This window comes from Leopardus geoffroyi, chromosome B3 (genome assembly GCF_018350155.1).
Source record: "Leopardus geoffroyi isolate Oge1 chromosome B3, O.geoffroyi_Oge1_pat1.0, whole genome shotgun sequence".
In the NCBI taxonomy this organism is placed as follows: Eukaryota; Metazoa; Chordata; class Mammalia; order Carnivora; family Felidae; genus Leopardus; species Leopardus geoffroyi.
The window spans coordinates 120211439-120225529 of record NC_059337.1 but is presented as its reverse complement, the minus strand read 5'-3'; the positions used below and the strand labels follow the sequence as shown (position 1 = coordinate 120225529).

At 39.4% G+C, this 14091-nt stretch overlaps 1 protein-coding gene across 7 annotated transcripts in view; it reads left to right on the top strand.

The window, feature by feature from the left end:
- Positions 1 to 14091, top strand: part of MLH3 (mutL homolog 3) — a 28018-nt gene that overhangs the window by 6005 nt on the left and 7922 nt on the right. For 3 of the 7 annotated variants that reach the window (XM_045451523.1, XM_045451525.1, XM_045451522.1), the window contains 6 exons: positions 2955 to 3040; positions 4035 to 4139; positions 5522 to 5594; positions 10976 to 11047; positions 12354 to 12465; positions 13465 to 13624. In XM_045451523.1, the coding sequence (XP_045307479.1) occupies positions 2955 to 3040; positions 4035 to 4139; positions 5522 to 5594; positions 10976 to 11047; positions 12354 to 12465; positions 13465 to 13624 (608 nt within the window). Of the gene's footprint in view, positions 1 to 2165; positions 2265 to 2954; positions 3041 to 4034; positions 4140 to 5521; positions 5595 to 10975; positions 11048 to 12353; positions 12466 to 13456; positions 13625 to 14091 lie in introns of all 7 variants that reach the window. The other 4 variants (XM_045451520.1, XM_045451519.1, XM_045451521.1 and 1 more) reach the window with 3 other exon arrangements.

Sequence of the window (14091 nt, the reverse complement as noted above, 5' to 3'; positions counted from 1 at the left end):
ACCTAAAGCACTGGCACCTCATCTTCCTGAAATGCAACTGCTTTGAAATGGAGACAAAAAAGGCCGCGATTACATTAACCTGAGATGGTTGCTGCTGAACCAAAGCGGGAACATCAGCTGCCGCACACAACATGAACATCTGCTTCCATTGAGCCGATCTAGATGTTTAAAACACTTCAACCTATTTAACTTTCTGCATTAGCAAGTCTTGTAGCAAGTCTCTGAAGTGTCCTGTTAACTCAATTCCATAAGAAAAATGAAAATAAAAAAGTATGTTGGGTATAGAAACGAGTTTCATGGAAAGATGGCTCCCCCATTCACATTGCATGTCACACCTTCTGTAAAGGGCTAACGTGTGGTAGGACGTTGGGACACTGCTGAACCATACAGAAAAACGTTACTTAGATGAATTGTTAAGAGGCAAATTAAATCGTACACGAGAGAATATCTATACAGGTAATTTTAAGGAGTGGTGTAAGTCTCCAAGCGTTGGCAGTTTTTTTTCTGTAAAATGCCTTTAATTCTGGGGTGCCTGAGTGGCTCAGTCGGTTAAGCATCTCACCTGGGCTCAGGTCATGACCTCACTGTTCTTGAGTTCGAGCCCCCGGTGGGGCTCTGTGCTGACAGCTCAGAGCCTGGAGCCTGCTTCCGATTCAGTGTTTCTATCTCTGCCCCTCCCCGGCTCGTGCTCTGTCTCTCTCTGCCTCTCAAAATTAATATATAAAAACATTAAAAAAATTTTTTTGAAGGAAGAAACATTAATTTAAAAAAATTAAAATGCCTCTAATTCTGTCCTTTCTATTATCAATAACACAACCTAATTTCACCTTACCCTTTCATTTTATCATTCTGAATTCATCTCTCCAGTTCTTGTCCAATGGATTTATTGTTTAGAAATAATAGTTCCATCATGTTTTGGCCCCTATTCAAAAACTGTCAAATGCAGGCATTGTTTCTAAAACTCAATCATCCTTCAGAGAGGACGGCAGAATTTAGGCCAGATATTACTGGACTTTGGAGTTTTTTTTTTTTGTTTTTTTTTTTTTCAACGTTTATTTATTTTTGGGACAGAGAGAGACAGAGCACGAACGGGGGAGGGGCAGAGAGAGAGAGGGAGACACAGAATCGAAACCGGCTCCAGGCTCTGAGCCATCAGCCCAGAGCCTGACGCGGGGCTCGAACTCACAGACCGCAAGATCGTGACCTGGCTGAAGTCGGACGCTTAACCGACTGCGCCACCCAGGCGCCCCTGGAGTTTATTTTTTTTAATGTATGTTTTTTTATTTTTGAGAGAGAGAGAGAGCGAGCAGAGAGGGATAGAGAGAGAGAAGAGGAGAGAATCCCAGGCAGGCTCCATGCTATCAGCACCGAGCCCGATGTGGGGCTTGAACTCAACAAACCGTGAGATCACAACCTGAGCTGAAATCAAAAGTCTGATGCCTTACTGACTGAGCCACCCAGGCACCCCTGGACTTTGGAGTTTAAATTGAGAACTTTTCATTCATTTATCTGTTCATGTATTCATTCATTTATTGTTCACACTGCTATGTTGCAGATTCACTGGCTTGGCTTTCAGGAGTTCACAGTCAAATTAGGGAAGACAGCTATGTAAACGTAATATCAGATAAATGTTATAATAGCAACACATTTTGAGTATAAGAGACATAAACCTGGGGACTCATGAAGGTTGCACCAAGTAGTGAAGGCTAACAATTAAGTACCAGTATATGTCAAATACCAGCTATATCAACCGTGACACTTGACATTTTGGACTCATAACTCTTTGTCGTAGGGTTCGTCCTATACATGTAGAATATTTGGCAGTCCCTAGCCTCTATCTCTGCTAGATACCAGTAGCACCCCTTACCCAGGTTGTGACAACCACATGTTGCCAAATGTCTCTCGTACAAAATTGTGCCCATTGAGAATCAGTGATCTGTTTTAGTGCTCATTCTGTCTGGTATATATGGATAACGGGACTAAACATTAATGTAGGTTCCTAAATTAGCAGCATAACTCATTAAAGAACTCTGACTCTCAATCTCGTGCTTAGTAGTCTGCCTCAGGTCTCAACTCCATTTGTGCAGAAAGATTTTAATGTAACTTGATTTTTTAATAATTTATATTTTGAGTTCAAATGTCTAGGTTTTCTTTTTTACATTTAGGATCTCAGTACAAGTGTCATCCTTTTAGAAGCGACCTTGTTCTTCCCTTCCTTCCTAGAGCTCGGGAAGAGAGGACTGTGATGAGACAGAATAACAGAGGTAGGGGCAAAAACAGAGGTTGCCGGGACATCTAGTACATACTGTACCACCTAACTAAAAAAAATTTTTTTAAAAAGCAGGGTTGTGTTATTAAGCTTGATCAGGGCCAGCTGTGCCTTCCTGGAACCAGTAATTCCCCACGGTCCTATTTAACAGCAGAACTAAGTAATTCAGTGCATGCATTCAGATCAGAAATTACTTTTCCAGACTTGAAGTCAATACTGGGTGATTATGCACAGTCTGTGGTGTCTTGTGATTGAGAGAATATCTCTTATTTTTAAAGATTGGAGTTACACTCCGTATTGTAGTAGTTTTATGTAAGCAAAATCCTTATTTTCAAAAAAAAAGCTACAGATTCTTTGTTTCTAAAAATAGGTAAGGTATATTTTTATCTAAAGGAAGTGAGACTACTAATTTGAACCAGTTTCTTCTGGATTTGTATTCTGAAATATCTCTTGAAAATAGTTTGGAGAAAAAGCTATAATGCCAAAAGATACAGTCATCAACTCTAACTTAAAAAGTAACAGATCAGAACAATTTAGAGATCCAGCAAACACTAAACTTTTGTAGTGTATTGGGACAATATGTCTGATCTTTGATCTTGCCGCTGCACCACAGCAAACGGGAGTGCCACTCACCTTTTTTTCTGCGGCTCTCGATGCCAACTTGATCTGTTTCCTTCTGCCTTAGATGCTGTGGATGATACTGTTGGTAGAGAATCACTTCAGTCTTTGTTCTCAGAGTGGGAAAATCCAGTATTTGCCCGTTATCCAGAGGTGGGTCTGTAGCAAATTTTCTTTGCTTGTTATTTTAAAATTTGTACTTCATTTAAGCTGGATATGAGCATGAATGGCTATATTAATTTTTAATTACAAGCGGAAAGTGGGCATGTTTCCAAATAATTTATTTGGAAATACTATTTAATATAGAGAGGAGAAATCAGAATCCATAGAATTTGGGAGCTCAGACATTCTGGATTAAACATGTGTGGTCAGTGTGTGATGAGTTGAATGTGTTTACCACTCTTAGAAACCCTATCTTGCAGCTTTGGCAGGGTATTTAGGGTGGTGATAATTAAAACAAAACAAAACAAAACAAAAAGCACTGTTACATCATCAGATAAAATAGCGAGTCTTCTACTGGAGGAACAATTCATCATTGGACGTGAGTGTATGTGTTCTCAGTGGGTTATCACAGAAGGTACTTTGTGTGTTGTGATAAAGGTGTAGAATAAATGAGCACTTGATTACTGATTTTTCAGTTAAGATGTATTTAAGGACTTGATCATGGAGCATAAACGAATTGTTATTCTGAAACAACATTGGTTTTTGTTAGTAATTTTGTTTATACCCCAAAATTATTATTTAAGACTAATAATTCACAGAGCTTTTTGAATTTCTCTAAGGTCCCTGAATTCAACCCACTTCTAATAGGTTCTGTGAAAATGATAAAGCAGTTTGGGATCTTTGGTAAAACAGTTCTGCAGATATAAAGAATTAAAAATTTATTTATTTATTATTTTTTTTTCAACGTTTATTTATTTTTGGGACAGAGAGAGACAGAGCATGAACAGGGGAGGGGCAGAGAGAGAGGGAGACACAGAATCGGAAACAGGCTCCAGGCTCTGAGCCATCAGCCCAGAGCCCGACGCGGGGCTCGAACTCACGGACCGCGAGATCGTGACCTGGCTGAAGTCGGACGCTTAACCGACTGCGCCACCCAGGCGCCCCAAGAATTAAAAATTTAAATGATGTTTGTGCTGCTTTCTAGGTTGCTGTTGATGTAAGCAGTGGCCAGGCCAAAAGCCTCGCGGTTAAAATTCACAATGTCTTATATCCTTATCGTTTCACCAAAGAAATGATTCATTCAATGCAGGTAAGAGATTGACTTTGAAATCTCATAAAAATATATATAAGACCTAAGCTGGACTAACTCTTGTGAAATTGGATTTATTTAATGATCTAGACCACCTTGGTCAAGGCACGTGTGTTTTTTTAAATCTTACTAGAACTTTTATTATCAGAAGAAAAAGCAGGGACCAATTTTAATTACAAAGGAAAAAATGTCTTCAGTAGTGTGAGCAGGTTGGAGGGATGAATTAAGGATTGAGGCTCACAGTTTCAAGGATTATATATTGACTTTATATTTTGACAATAATTTATAAATCAACTAAATCCTGTACAGACATTGTCCTTAAATGTACAACAATGCCCCTTTGTAAATGACCGTCTATTGTGTGAGGTGACAAATGACATGGCTTAGGAGACTCCAGATTGAGGAGCAGTCTTAACAAAAGGGACCCCTTGTCTCATCTGCTTTGCTAGTTTGCCCTCTCCCTACACCACTCAGGCTGTCTTCATCTCCTTATTTTCAGTATGGAAACAAATTAGGAGGTTAGATAGATCTAGGTAAACCCCTCACATGGCACTGACCTGGTACCATAGCAAAGCAAGCTCTTGATCACCCAAAGTGGGGCATGAGCTCACCTGATGTGGGACTCGAAGTCACGAACCGTGAGATCATGACCTGAGCTGAAGTCAGATGCTTAATGACTGAGCTGCTTAGGCGCTGAAACAACAGTTTTAAACAATAGGGACCGAGGCAGGGAAGTGCAATGAGAACCTTGTCTGTACCTGGACAGAGAGGAGTCCCCAAGGGTTAAAGCCCCTGGTGGCTATTAACCTACTACTTTAAGGGATTAGCTCCTCTGAAATGGTTTTCCTTACCTTTGCAAAATGCAAAATTTATTTCAGCCCCATTTGTTAGCAGTCTCTGGTCATGAGTAGGGGAGGAGCAGAGAGAGAGGGAAACACAGAATCTGAAGCAGGCCCCAGGCTCTGAGCTGACAGCACAGAGCCCCACGCAGGGCTCGCACTCACGAGTCATGAGATCACGACCTGAGCCGAAGTCGGATACTTAACCGACCAAGCCACTCGGCACCCCAAGCCACTCAGGCGCCTCTGGTCATAGTTACCTATGAGTAAGAGTCCTGTCGGGAGAATCTCAGGTGTGCTCTGTAGAGTTTTGTTGCTTGCGTGTCCTTTTTAGAATCCTTAGCCTGTAGTCTCCTTCCTTTTATGCCTTCTGATAGCTCTGCTTATTTTTTTAATCCTTCCTAATGACTCCCTTACCATAGTCTTAGATATGAAGATGTAATGCAAATAACTCTTAATTAAGTGCATTTTATCTCTTTGTATACAGATGAGGCTTTGTTAACTTTTATTTAGTGTTGTACCACTTATTTGAATATATGGCAGGTTCTACAGCAAGTGGATAACAAGTTTATTGCCTGTTTAATGAGCACCAAGACTGAAGAGAATGGTGAGGCAGGTAAGAATGGAGTTTAGCCTTGATTAATAACCAGCTGGTCTCCTAATAGCCTCCTTTTAAGTTTTTTTTTTAGTGTTTATTTATTTATTTTGAGAGAGAGCATGTGTGTGTGCAAGTGTAAGCAGGGGAGGGGCAGAGAGAGGGAGAGAATCCCAAGCTAACAGCACAGAGCCCAGTGTGGGGCTGGAACTCACAACCATGAGATCATGACCTGAGCCGAAATCAAGAGTGGGACGCTTAACCGACTGAAACACGCAAGCACTTCTTAAGATATTTTTAATATATAATATAGTTGCAATGATTTGGACAGATTAAAGCCAATTGGGAAAACCAATCTAAATTTATATGAAAGAACATTGTTTTTTTGTTTTGTTTTTTGTTTTTGAGGGGGGGTCACAAGTGAGTGATGGGCAGACGGAGAGGGGGCGGAGAGAGAGAGAGACTATCCCATGAGGGGCAGAGAAAGAAAAGCTGGGCTCACCTAGAGTGGGGCTCATGCTCACCTGAAGCGGGGCTCAAGCTCATCCGAATAAGCGGGGCTCGTGCTCACCCAAAGTGGGGCTTGTGCTCACCCAAAGCAGAGCTCACCCAAAGTAGGGCATGAACTCACCTGATATGAGACTAGAACTCAGGAACCGTGAAGTTATGACCTGAGCCGAAGTCAGATGCTTAAGGACTGAGCTACCCAGGCATTGAAACAACAGTTTTAATGTGCATTAGTTTTGTATACATATACAGAGACATATGTATGTAAGATACATTTCAAACTATTAATAGTAGTTGCCTTTGGAGTGACAATGAGAGTGTGCAAAGGGGAAATTTCATCTTTTATTCTTTAAAATATGTTATATTGTTTGACTTTTTGATGTTTTACGTATTCCCTTTGTAATAATAGAAAGTTCATATAATGAACCCTGCTAAGTTTATCAAGAATTACATACAATATCTCGGTGACCTACTTTAATAAAGCAATAATAGTTTGTAAATAATAACATTAACTCATCCAACAAGCATTGATTGACTGCCTGTTGCATGCCAGAGACTGTACTAGGCCCTAGCCCATAATGGTGGCAAAAAATTCACATGTAAGAGAAACAGATAAGGACATAAACGTTAAAGTTTTAATTCTAGCTAACATTACGGGAGAAACAAGATGCTGTAAGAAACCGTACAGAGAGATTTGAATTAGGGAGGTCTGGAAAGGTTTTTTTTTGGTAAAGTGAGGATGAGTATGAGCATTTAACTAAGTAAAGAAGGGAGGGAGTAGTATTCTGGGCTGAGGGAATGACATACACAATTTGTGTTTCCTCTCCTTGAATGAGAGGAAGCAGGACAAGTACAGCTGGAGTGAGAGTGCAGAGATGAGGCCAGAGAAGTAGGTCAAAGCCAGATCTTAAGTGCCAGTTACAAGCTTTGTATTTGTCCCGACACCAATTGGAAACAACGGGAAGCTTTCTGTTTTCTTTTTTTATTGTTTTTACAGTGGCACATGTCACATTCCATTTGTACTTTGAAAATATTGCTCTGGTTGCAGTGTGGAGAATGGATTGGGGGCGGGGTGGAGTCCCAGTACCTGCAAAAAGACTGGTAGGAAGGATATTTCAGTATCTAAAAATGATAGTTGGTGAAGCCTAGCGAGTGCATTGGGAGGATATGTAGGAGAGAAAGTCAGCAGGGTTTAGTGATGCATTGGCGATGGGAAGGGAGATCAAAGATGACTCCTGATTTTCTGACCTCTGTAACTGAGTGGATGATGTTCCCGGACCAGGTGACAGAGACCACAAGGAGAGCCTTAGAAATCTGTGACATGGAAGAGAAGGACTGAAGGAGGGTGAGGGTGAAAGAAGACTTGTTTTTGTTTTTGTTTTTTTCCAATCGGAAGACTCTTGAGCACATTTATGAGGCATGCGTGATAGTGCAGGTGGCTGAGAGCCCTGAGCACCAGTGGAGGGTTTGGGCCCAGACCAGTAGACCTGCAGGCAAATGCTTCTAAAGTTTGAAAGCAGCTTATTCTCTTTGTATTTCAAAATATTCCCTTTTACCTTGCTTACATCGTAGATTTATTTAGAAAATGTCATAATAGGTCAGAATTGTCATAAATATGGATTCAGTGAAAGTCAAATTCTAGTAGATTGTTTTGGAAAAATGAATAGATTTTTTTTCTAAGGTTTTGATGACCTAGAATTCTTTGTTGTTTAATACCAAAATCTCTACTAATGGCACCTAGGATGGGGTTACTAAGAAAATCTAAAGAAGAGAAAATACATTACAGTACTGTACTGGTCTTTTTTAATGTTTTATTTATTTTTGAGACAGAGACAGAGCATGAGTGGGGAGGGGCAGAGAGAGAGGGAGACACAGAATCCGAAGCAAGCGCCAAGCTCCAAGCTGTCAGCACAGAGCCCAACACGGGGCTCGAACTCACGAACTGTGAGATCATGACCTGAGGTGAAGTTGGACTCTTAACCAACAGAGTCACCCAAGCATCCCAGTACTGTACTGTATTTATCGAAAAAAATGTACACATAAGTGGACCTGTGCCATTCACACCCATGCCGTTCAATAGTCAACTTTAGTCAGATACCACCAAAGAGTACTCTTAGATAAATACATTTTTTAAATAAAAATGTAAGTGCTTTTACTGTCACTCATTAGTACTAAAAGCAACCTGTTCCTATAATCGACTTATTTTAATATGTGCACATAATTTTGTAATTGACAAATATATTATTGTTTTAAAACTTTTTTTTTTTTTTTTAAGTAGGCTTCACACTGAGCACAGCGCCCAACACAGGGCTTGAACTCATGACCCTGAAATCAAAGCCTGAGCTGAGATCAGCTGGACACTTAGAGAACTGAGCCCCCCAGGAGCCCCTATTACTGTTTTTAAATTCAGGTGAAATTAATGCCATATATTGGCATTTTGTATTGCATGTTTCCACCTATGATAAAATACAGTTGTTCAGTTATGATACCCCAAAGAAAAGGATTCGTTCATTTATTCTGTAAATATTTGAGTACCTATTATGTGCCTGGTACCATTATACATGCTGGGAGTACAACAGATAAAATTCCTTGCCCTTGACACCTGGGTGGCTCAGTCGGTTGAACATCCAACTCTTGATTTCAGCTTAGGTCATGATTCCAGGGTTGTGGGCTTGAGCCCTGCATTGGGCTCCACACTGAGCATGGCACCTGCTTAAGATTCTCCCTCTCTCTCTCTCTCTCTCTCTCTCTCTCTGTCTCTCTCTTTGTCTCTCTGTCTTCTGCCCCTCTCCCCTGCTCATACTCTCTCTCTAAAATAAAGAAATAAATGAAAATAAAGGGAAAAAAGAATCCCTTGCCCTTATGAAACTTCTATTGTGTTAGAATATCAAAAATACAGCTTCTGATGTGATTAAATTACTTTCATATATTCTGCTTCATTCAAGGAATAGAAAATGTTGTGAGCCCTATGTAGACTATGAATCATTCTGCCACCATCACGTACAGGATTGATTTCTTAGGGTTCCTGACTCTTGGTATTCACACTGACTCCAATTTCAAGTTTGAGGTTACTCCCTCACAATTTATTATTTATTCCATTGTTTTGCCCAATACAGGATGTTCGGTATTCATCACAACCAGCTGCAACTCCTCCTATCCTCAAAGGAATTTAAAATTCAATATTTTGGGGCCTATTCCTGTGGTTGAACATACTGTCAGAAAAAATTAGTTCCTTTTTTTTCCTGAAGTCTTAAGCTCTCATGCCATGAATTTGATGGTGTCATAAAAACATTATATCCTTTAGTAGAAATGGAAAAAACAGGTATTATCTATTTTGATCAAATTCAGGAGGAGAGCTTTTATTTCAAAACAACTGATAGCAATAGACCTCAACCTTTGGACCAGATTAATAAAATGACAAGATAAAAAGATGTACTAATGTAATTGAGAATCAGTCCTCCTGTCAACGAGAAAGGGATTTCCCTGTAGGTTTGGTTTTTTGGGTCAGGACATTCTGCCTTCTTTCTTGTACTTGAGAGTCCAAAGCCTTTCTACTCAAATGCGTGGTCTGTAAATAGCATCAGTTGGGAGTTTGTTAAAATTGCAGAATCTCGTGTGTCATCTGTAACCTACTGAATCAGAATCTGCACTTTAATAAGATCCACAGGCGATCTGTATGCCCATCAAAGTTTGAGAAACCTGAGTCTAAAACAAGGCAAGCTGTGGCTGTGGGTCAAATCCAACCATCACCTGCTTTTGTGCACCCAGGGAGATGAGAATGGTTTTTACAGTTCTAAATGATTGAAAAAGCAAAAGAAGAATATTATTTCTTGACACATTAAAATTATATGAAATTAATATTTCAGTATCCATAAATAAAGTTTTATTGGAACACAGCTACAATGTTCACATACTGTCTATGGCTGCTTTGGTTCAAAAGGAATAGTGAGTAGTTGTGACAAACTATATGTCCTAAAAAGCCTAAAATATTTACTATCTGGCCCTTCACAGAAAAATTTGCTGACCTCTGATCTAAAGTAGACTAGATCTGGGGTACCTGGGTGGCTCAGTTGGTTAAGCACCTGACCTCGGCTGAGGCCATGATCTCTCCATTCCCGAGTTGAGCCCTGCGTTGGGCTCTGTGCTGACAGTTGGGAGCCTGGACTGTGTTTCAGATTCTGTGTCTCCCTCTCTCTCTCTGCCCCTACCCCACTTGCACTTTGTCTCTCTCTCTCAGAAATAAATACATATTAAAAAAAGAAAAAAAATTTTTAAATGGACTGCATCTGGCCCGCACCTTTTTAATATGTAAATGGTTTGTGAGAAAAGTTTAAATTGGCCAGAAGCAGCCTGTCTTTAAAAAAAATTCTAATTACACTTAAATTTAAAATACATAATTATTATATAATGTAAATCAACAAATTGAATTTATATGTTTGGTTATAATGTTTCTTAAAGTGAATCACATCTGTCATTTATTAAAAGTGTACTCTCTGGAAATAAAAAGTGTACTAGAATTACATTCTCTGTGGGCTCCAGAGTAGCTTGCAAATCAAAGTCAGCTGATTTTGATAATGTGTTTAAGGCCCTTCATTGTATCAACCTGAATTAATAAAGCAAAATCAGTATTTAAACATTAGGAATATAGGGCTTTAACCTTGTTTTGTAAATGAAATACCAATGTATTAAAAAGTTTCTCATTAGGGATAAATTTATAGTTTTCCCCATAATTTCAATTTTTTAAGAAATGAAAGATACATACTAAGTATGTATGTCTTTCTTATCCTTATGTCATTAGCTAGTTTGAACTAACCTTTTTTTCCCTCCACACAACATGATTATTTTAATCTTGATCTGAGAATTTGATACTCCAGTAATCCTTGCTCGTGTTCTAGGTGGAAACCTGCTAGTCTTAGTGGATCAGCATGCCGCCCATGAGCGTGTCCGTTTAGAGCAGCTGATTGTTGGTAAGGATCTGTTTGGAACTAGAAAATATGTGAAACTGCCCTGCACAATTAGTATACTGAAAGAGTTTTTCTAACTGTGGCTGTCGTGAGGAAAGATGAATTGTATGTTTAAAAAAAGTAATCTGAAGCCGTCTGGTTTGGCTTCTTGTTTAACTGAAAGAATATAGTGATTCACTTTACGGATTCGAATTTGGTGGTCTTACATGGTCAAAGACATATTTGCCATACATTTGTCAACCCTAAGGGTTGGGTACCTAAGGATTAGGCTACTTTATCGTGACATCCATCACAAAGATACGCCCGTCTGTGTGCCCATATGATCTTGGTATACCTTCTTCACAGTTCGTCAGGCAGAGACCTCCACCAGCTCAGAAGGCCCAATATATTGTTTGTACTTTAAAATTTGTTTTGGAATAGGTGGTATGAGTTCAAGTCTGAAAGGTACAAAATGGAATATGATCAAGTCTCCTTTTTACCCTTGTTCCCCATCCCACCTAGTTTCTCTCCTCAGAGACAACCAATATCACTAATTTGTTATATGTTTATCCAAAGCCAATATGTGTTTTTCCTGTGCGGCGTTGGTGGTATAGTGGTGAGCATAGCTGCCTTCCAAAGCCAATATGTGCTTTTTAATCTTTGCTATGCTCTTTTCTTATCATGAGGCAGTGTTCTCCAAGTGGTAAAATCCCAGGAAAATCTTTACCTCTGTGGTCAAATAATAGAAAACTGTGTCAAAGAGGTAGGTGAGGACCTAAGGAGATAGTTCATGGGCTAGAATGGCAATGATATTACTTCCATGTTCACTTTTCTGTATGAAATGAAGACCTAATTGTTGAGAAAGATATGGTAAAAGCAGTGTTAGAAAAACCTGTTATAGGCTCGAGACCATTCGTTTGAGAATAGTACTGACAAATTCTCTTCAGAGACTGGGACACCTTTCTGAAGGAATGGGAAACTTTCTTGAACCACAGGATTGTATAGTAAACCAATTTTATTTCTTAAGTAATCAACATTATTCACCCCATTATTAAAATCACATTTATTGACTATCTACAGGAACATTGCATTGTTCATTTGAATGTAAGACTGAAGTCTTATACATCTTACTTTGGAAATACTGCTGAAATGAATAAATGGTCTGGATACTTACTCGTTTGACTATAATAATGGAAACTCAAAGCCTAAACCGGTTTGAACACACTGCTGAGCACAATAATAGTTAACATGGCTGTGCCTTCTCATGCTCTTTTTGAAGTCTAGAAGTCTTCATTTCCTACTCTGAACCCATTTGTTTCTTTTCCAATAGATTCCTATGAGAAGCAACAGCCACAAGGCTCTGGTCGGAAAAAATTACTGTCTTCCATTGTAAGCCCTCCACTAGAGATAACAGTGACAGAAGAACAAAGCAGACTCTTACGGTTAGTACTACCATGAGGACGTGATATCTATAGTATAAACTCTCACAGTAATTCTGTGCAGTACAGGCATACCTGTTGTTCCTTTTTTCAGATGAGACCCTGAGGCCAAGAGAGGTTACATGACTTGTTCAAGGTCATAACAACTCTTGAATGGTGTAGCAGGCTTTCAGATGCGGGTCTTCTGACTTCAAATGCTGTTCTTTCCACTATATCACAGCTGTTGAGTATAGGATAGAGTTTCCTTGATAATTTTTTCCAGCAGTTGGCTTAGAATCCTCTTACCATTTCTTGGAAAAGTCCGTGTTTATGCTGTGCTGTTTCTGAAAGCAAAGTTACTGCAGTAATTGCTTCCATTCTGCTTTGCCTCGGTGCATTCTAGATTCTTAGTTTTCATTACCATAATCATACTGGGAAGAAAGTAAAACACTGGGCCGCAAGGAAGGGGCAAATCATATGGTGAGTCATAAGATAGGCCGTTTTCCCACTTTTGGGTGGCACAAATTATTGGAAATAAAGAATTGTCTCTGAATTCATGTCAGGTTTGGGAATATGCTACTGCCAATAAATCTTTTTCCCTGGGGCATGATGTGTAGTAGAGGCAGATCCATTTATTTACATCCAGTTAATCAGGACTTCTCAGTTCCTAGGGCTGTAAATTACCTCCCTGCTTTAATGCTGATTCAAAACATTCTCAGCCCTTCTATTTGTGCCAAACTCCTTGAAGTGCCAGCAGCGAGAAGTTAGCAGTTCCTCGGTGAAGAATAAAAACTTAGGAACAAGACTTAGAAACAAATTGATTCTCTTAATGGAAAAGAGAAAAAAAATTAAAGTTACTGTAATTCAAACAGGAAATTTGATAATAAAATCCTAAACAAATGTATGAGAAAAGCAGTACAATTTTTAAAATTTGTGGCATCTTGTGAGAAACCCTCCAGTGCTTGGGACTGGTGCTGAAATGCGAATGAAGTAATAGTTTTGTAATTGAGGCTCTCTCTTTAGGTGCTACCACAAAAATCTGGAAGATCTGGGCCTTGAAATTATATTTCCAGACAATAGTGATTCTCTGGTCCTTGTAGGAAAAGTACCACTCTGTTTTGTACAAAGAGAAGCCAATGAACTTCGAAGAGGAAGATCTCCTGTGACCAAGAGTATTGTGGAGGTAAGACTGCTTCAGATGTTGAGGAAATTGCTAACTGAGGGTAACCTCCTGTTTTCTTTAGAAATTCTGTGTTCATCTTTCATCCAGCAAGTATCAATACCTGCTGTGTACCAGGTGCTAGAAATTAAAAGATGAATTAGCTCAAGGTGAAGAAGGACATCTAAATAATTACAAATACAATGAAATTTGGCCAGTTAGAGGGATGTTCAAAGTGCTATGGAAATACAAAATGATTACTATGCCCAGGGGGGTGGAGTTCAAGGAAACTGTCACAGAAAAGCTAATTTTTGCCTTAGGAAAAATCTGGTAGAACAGTAGGAGCCTGCCGAGTGCAGAAGAGAGAAGAAGGGCGTTCTAGACAGAACAACAGGTATCAGAGACTTGGAGCAGATCCTGTGTTTAGGGAACTACCAGTATATATGGCTCGAATTAAGATATATACGTAGTGGTGAGCTAGATGAGGCTAG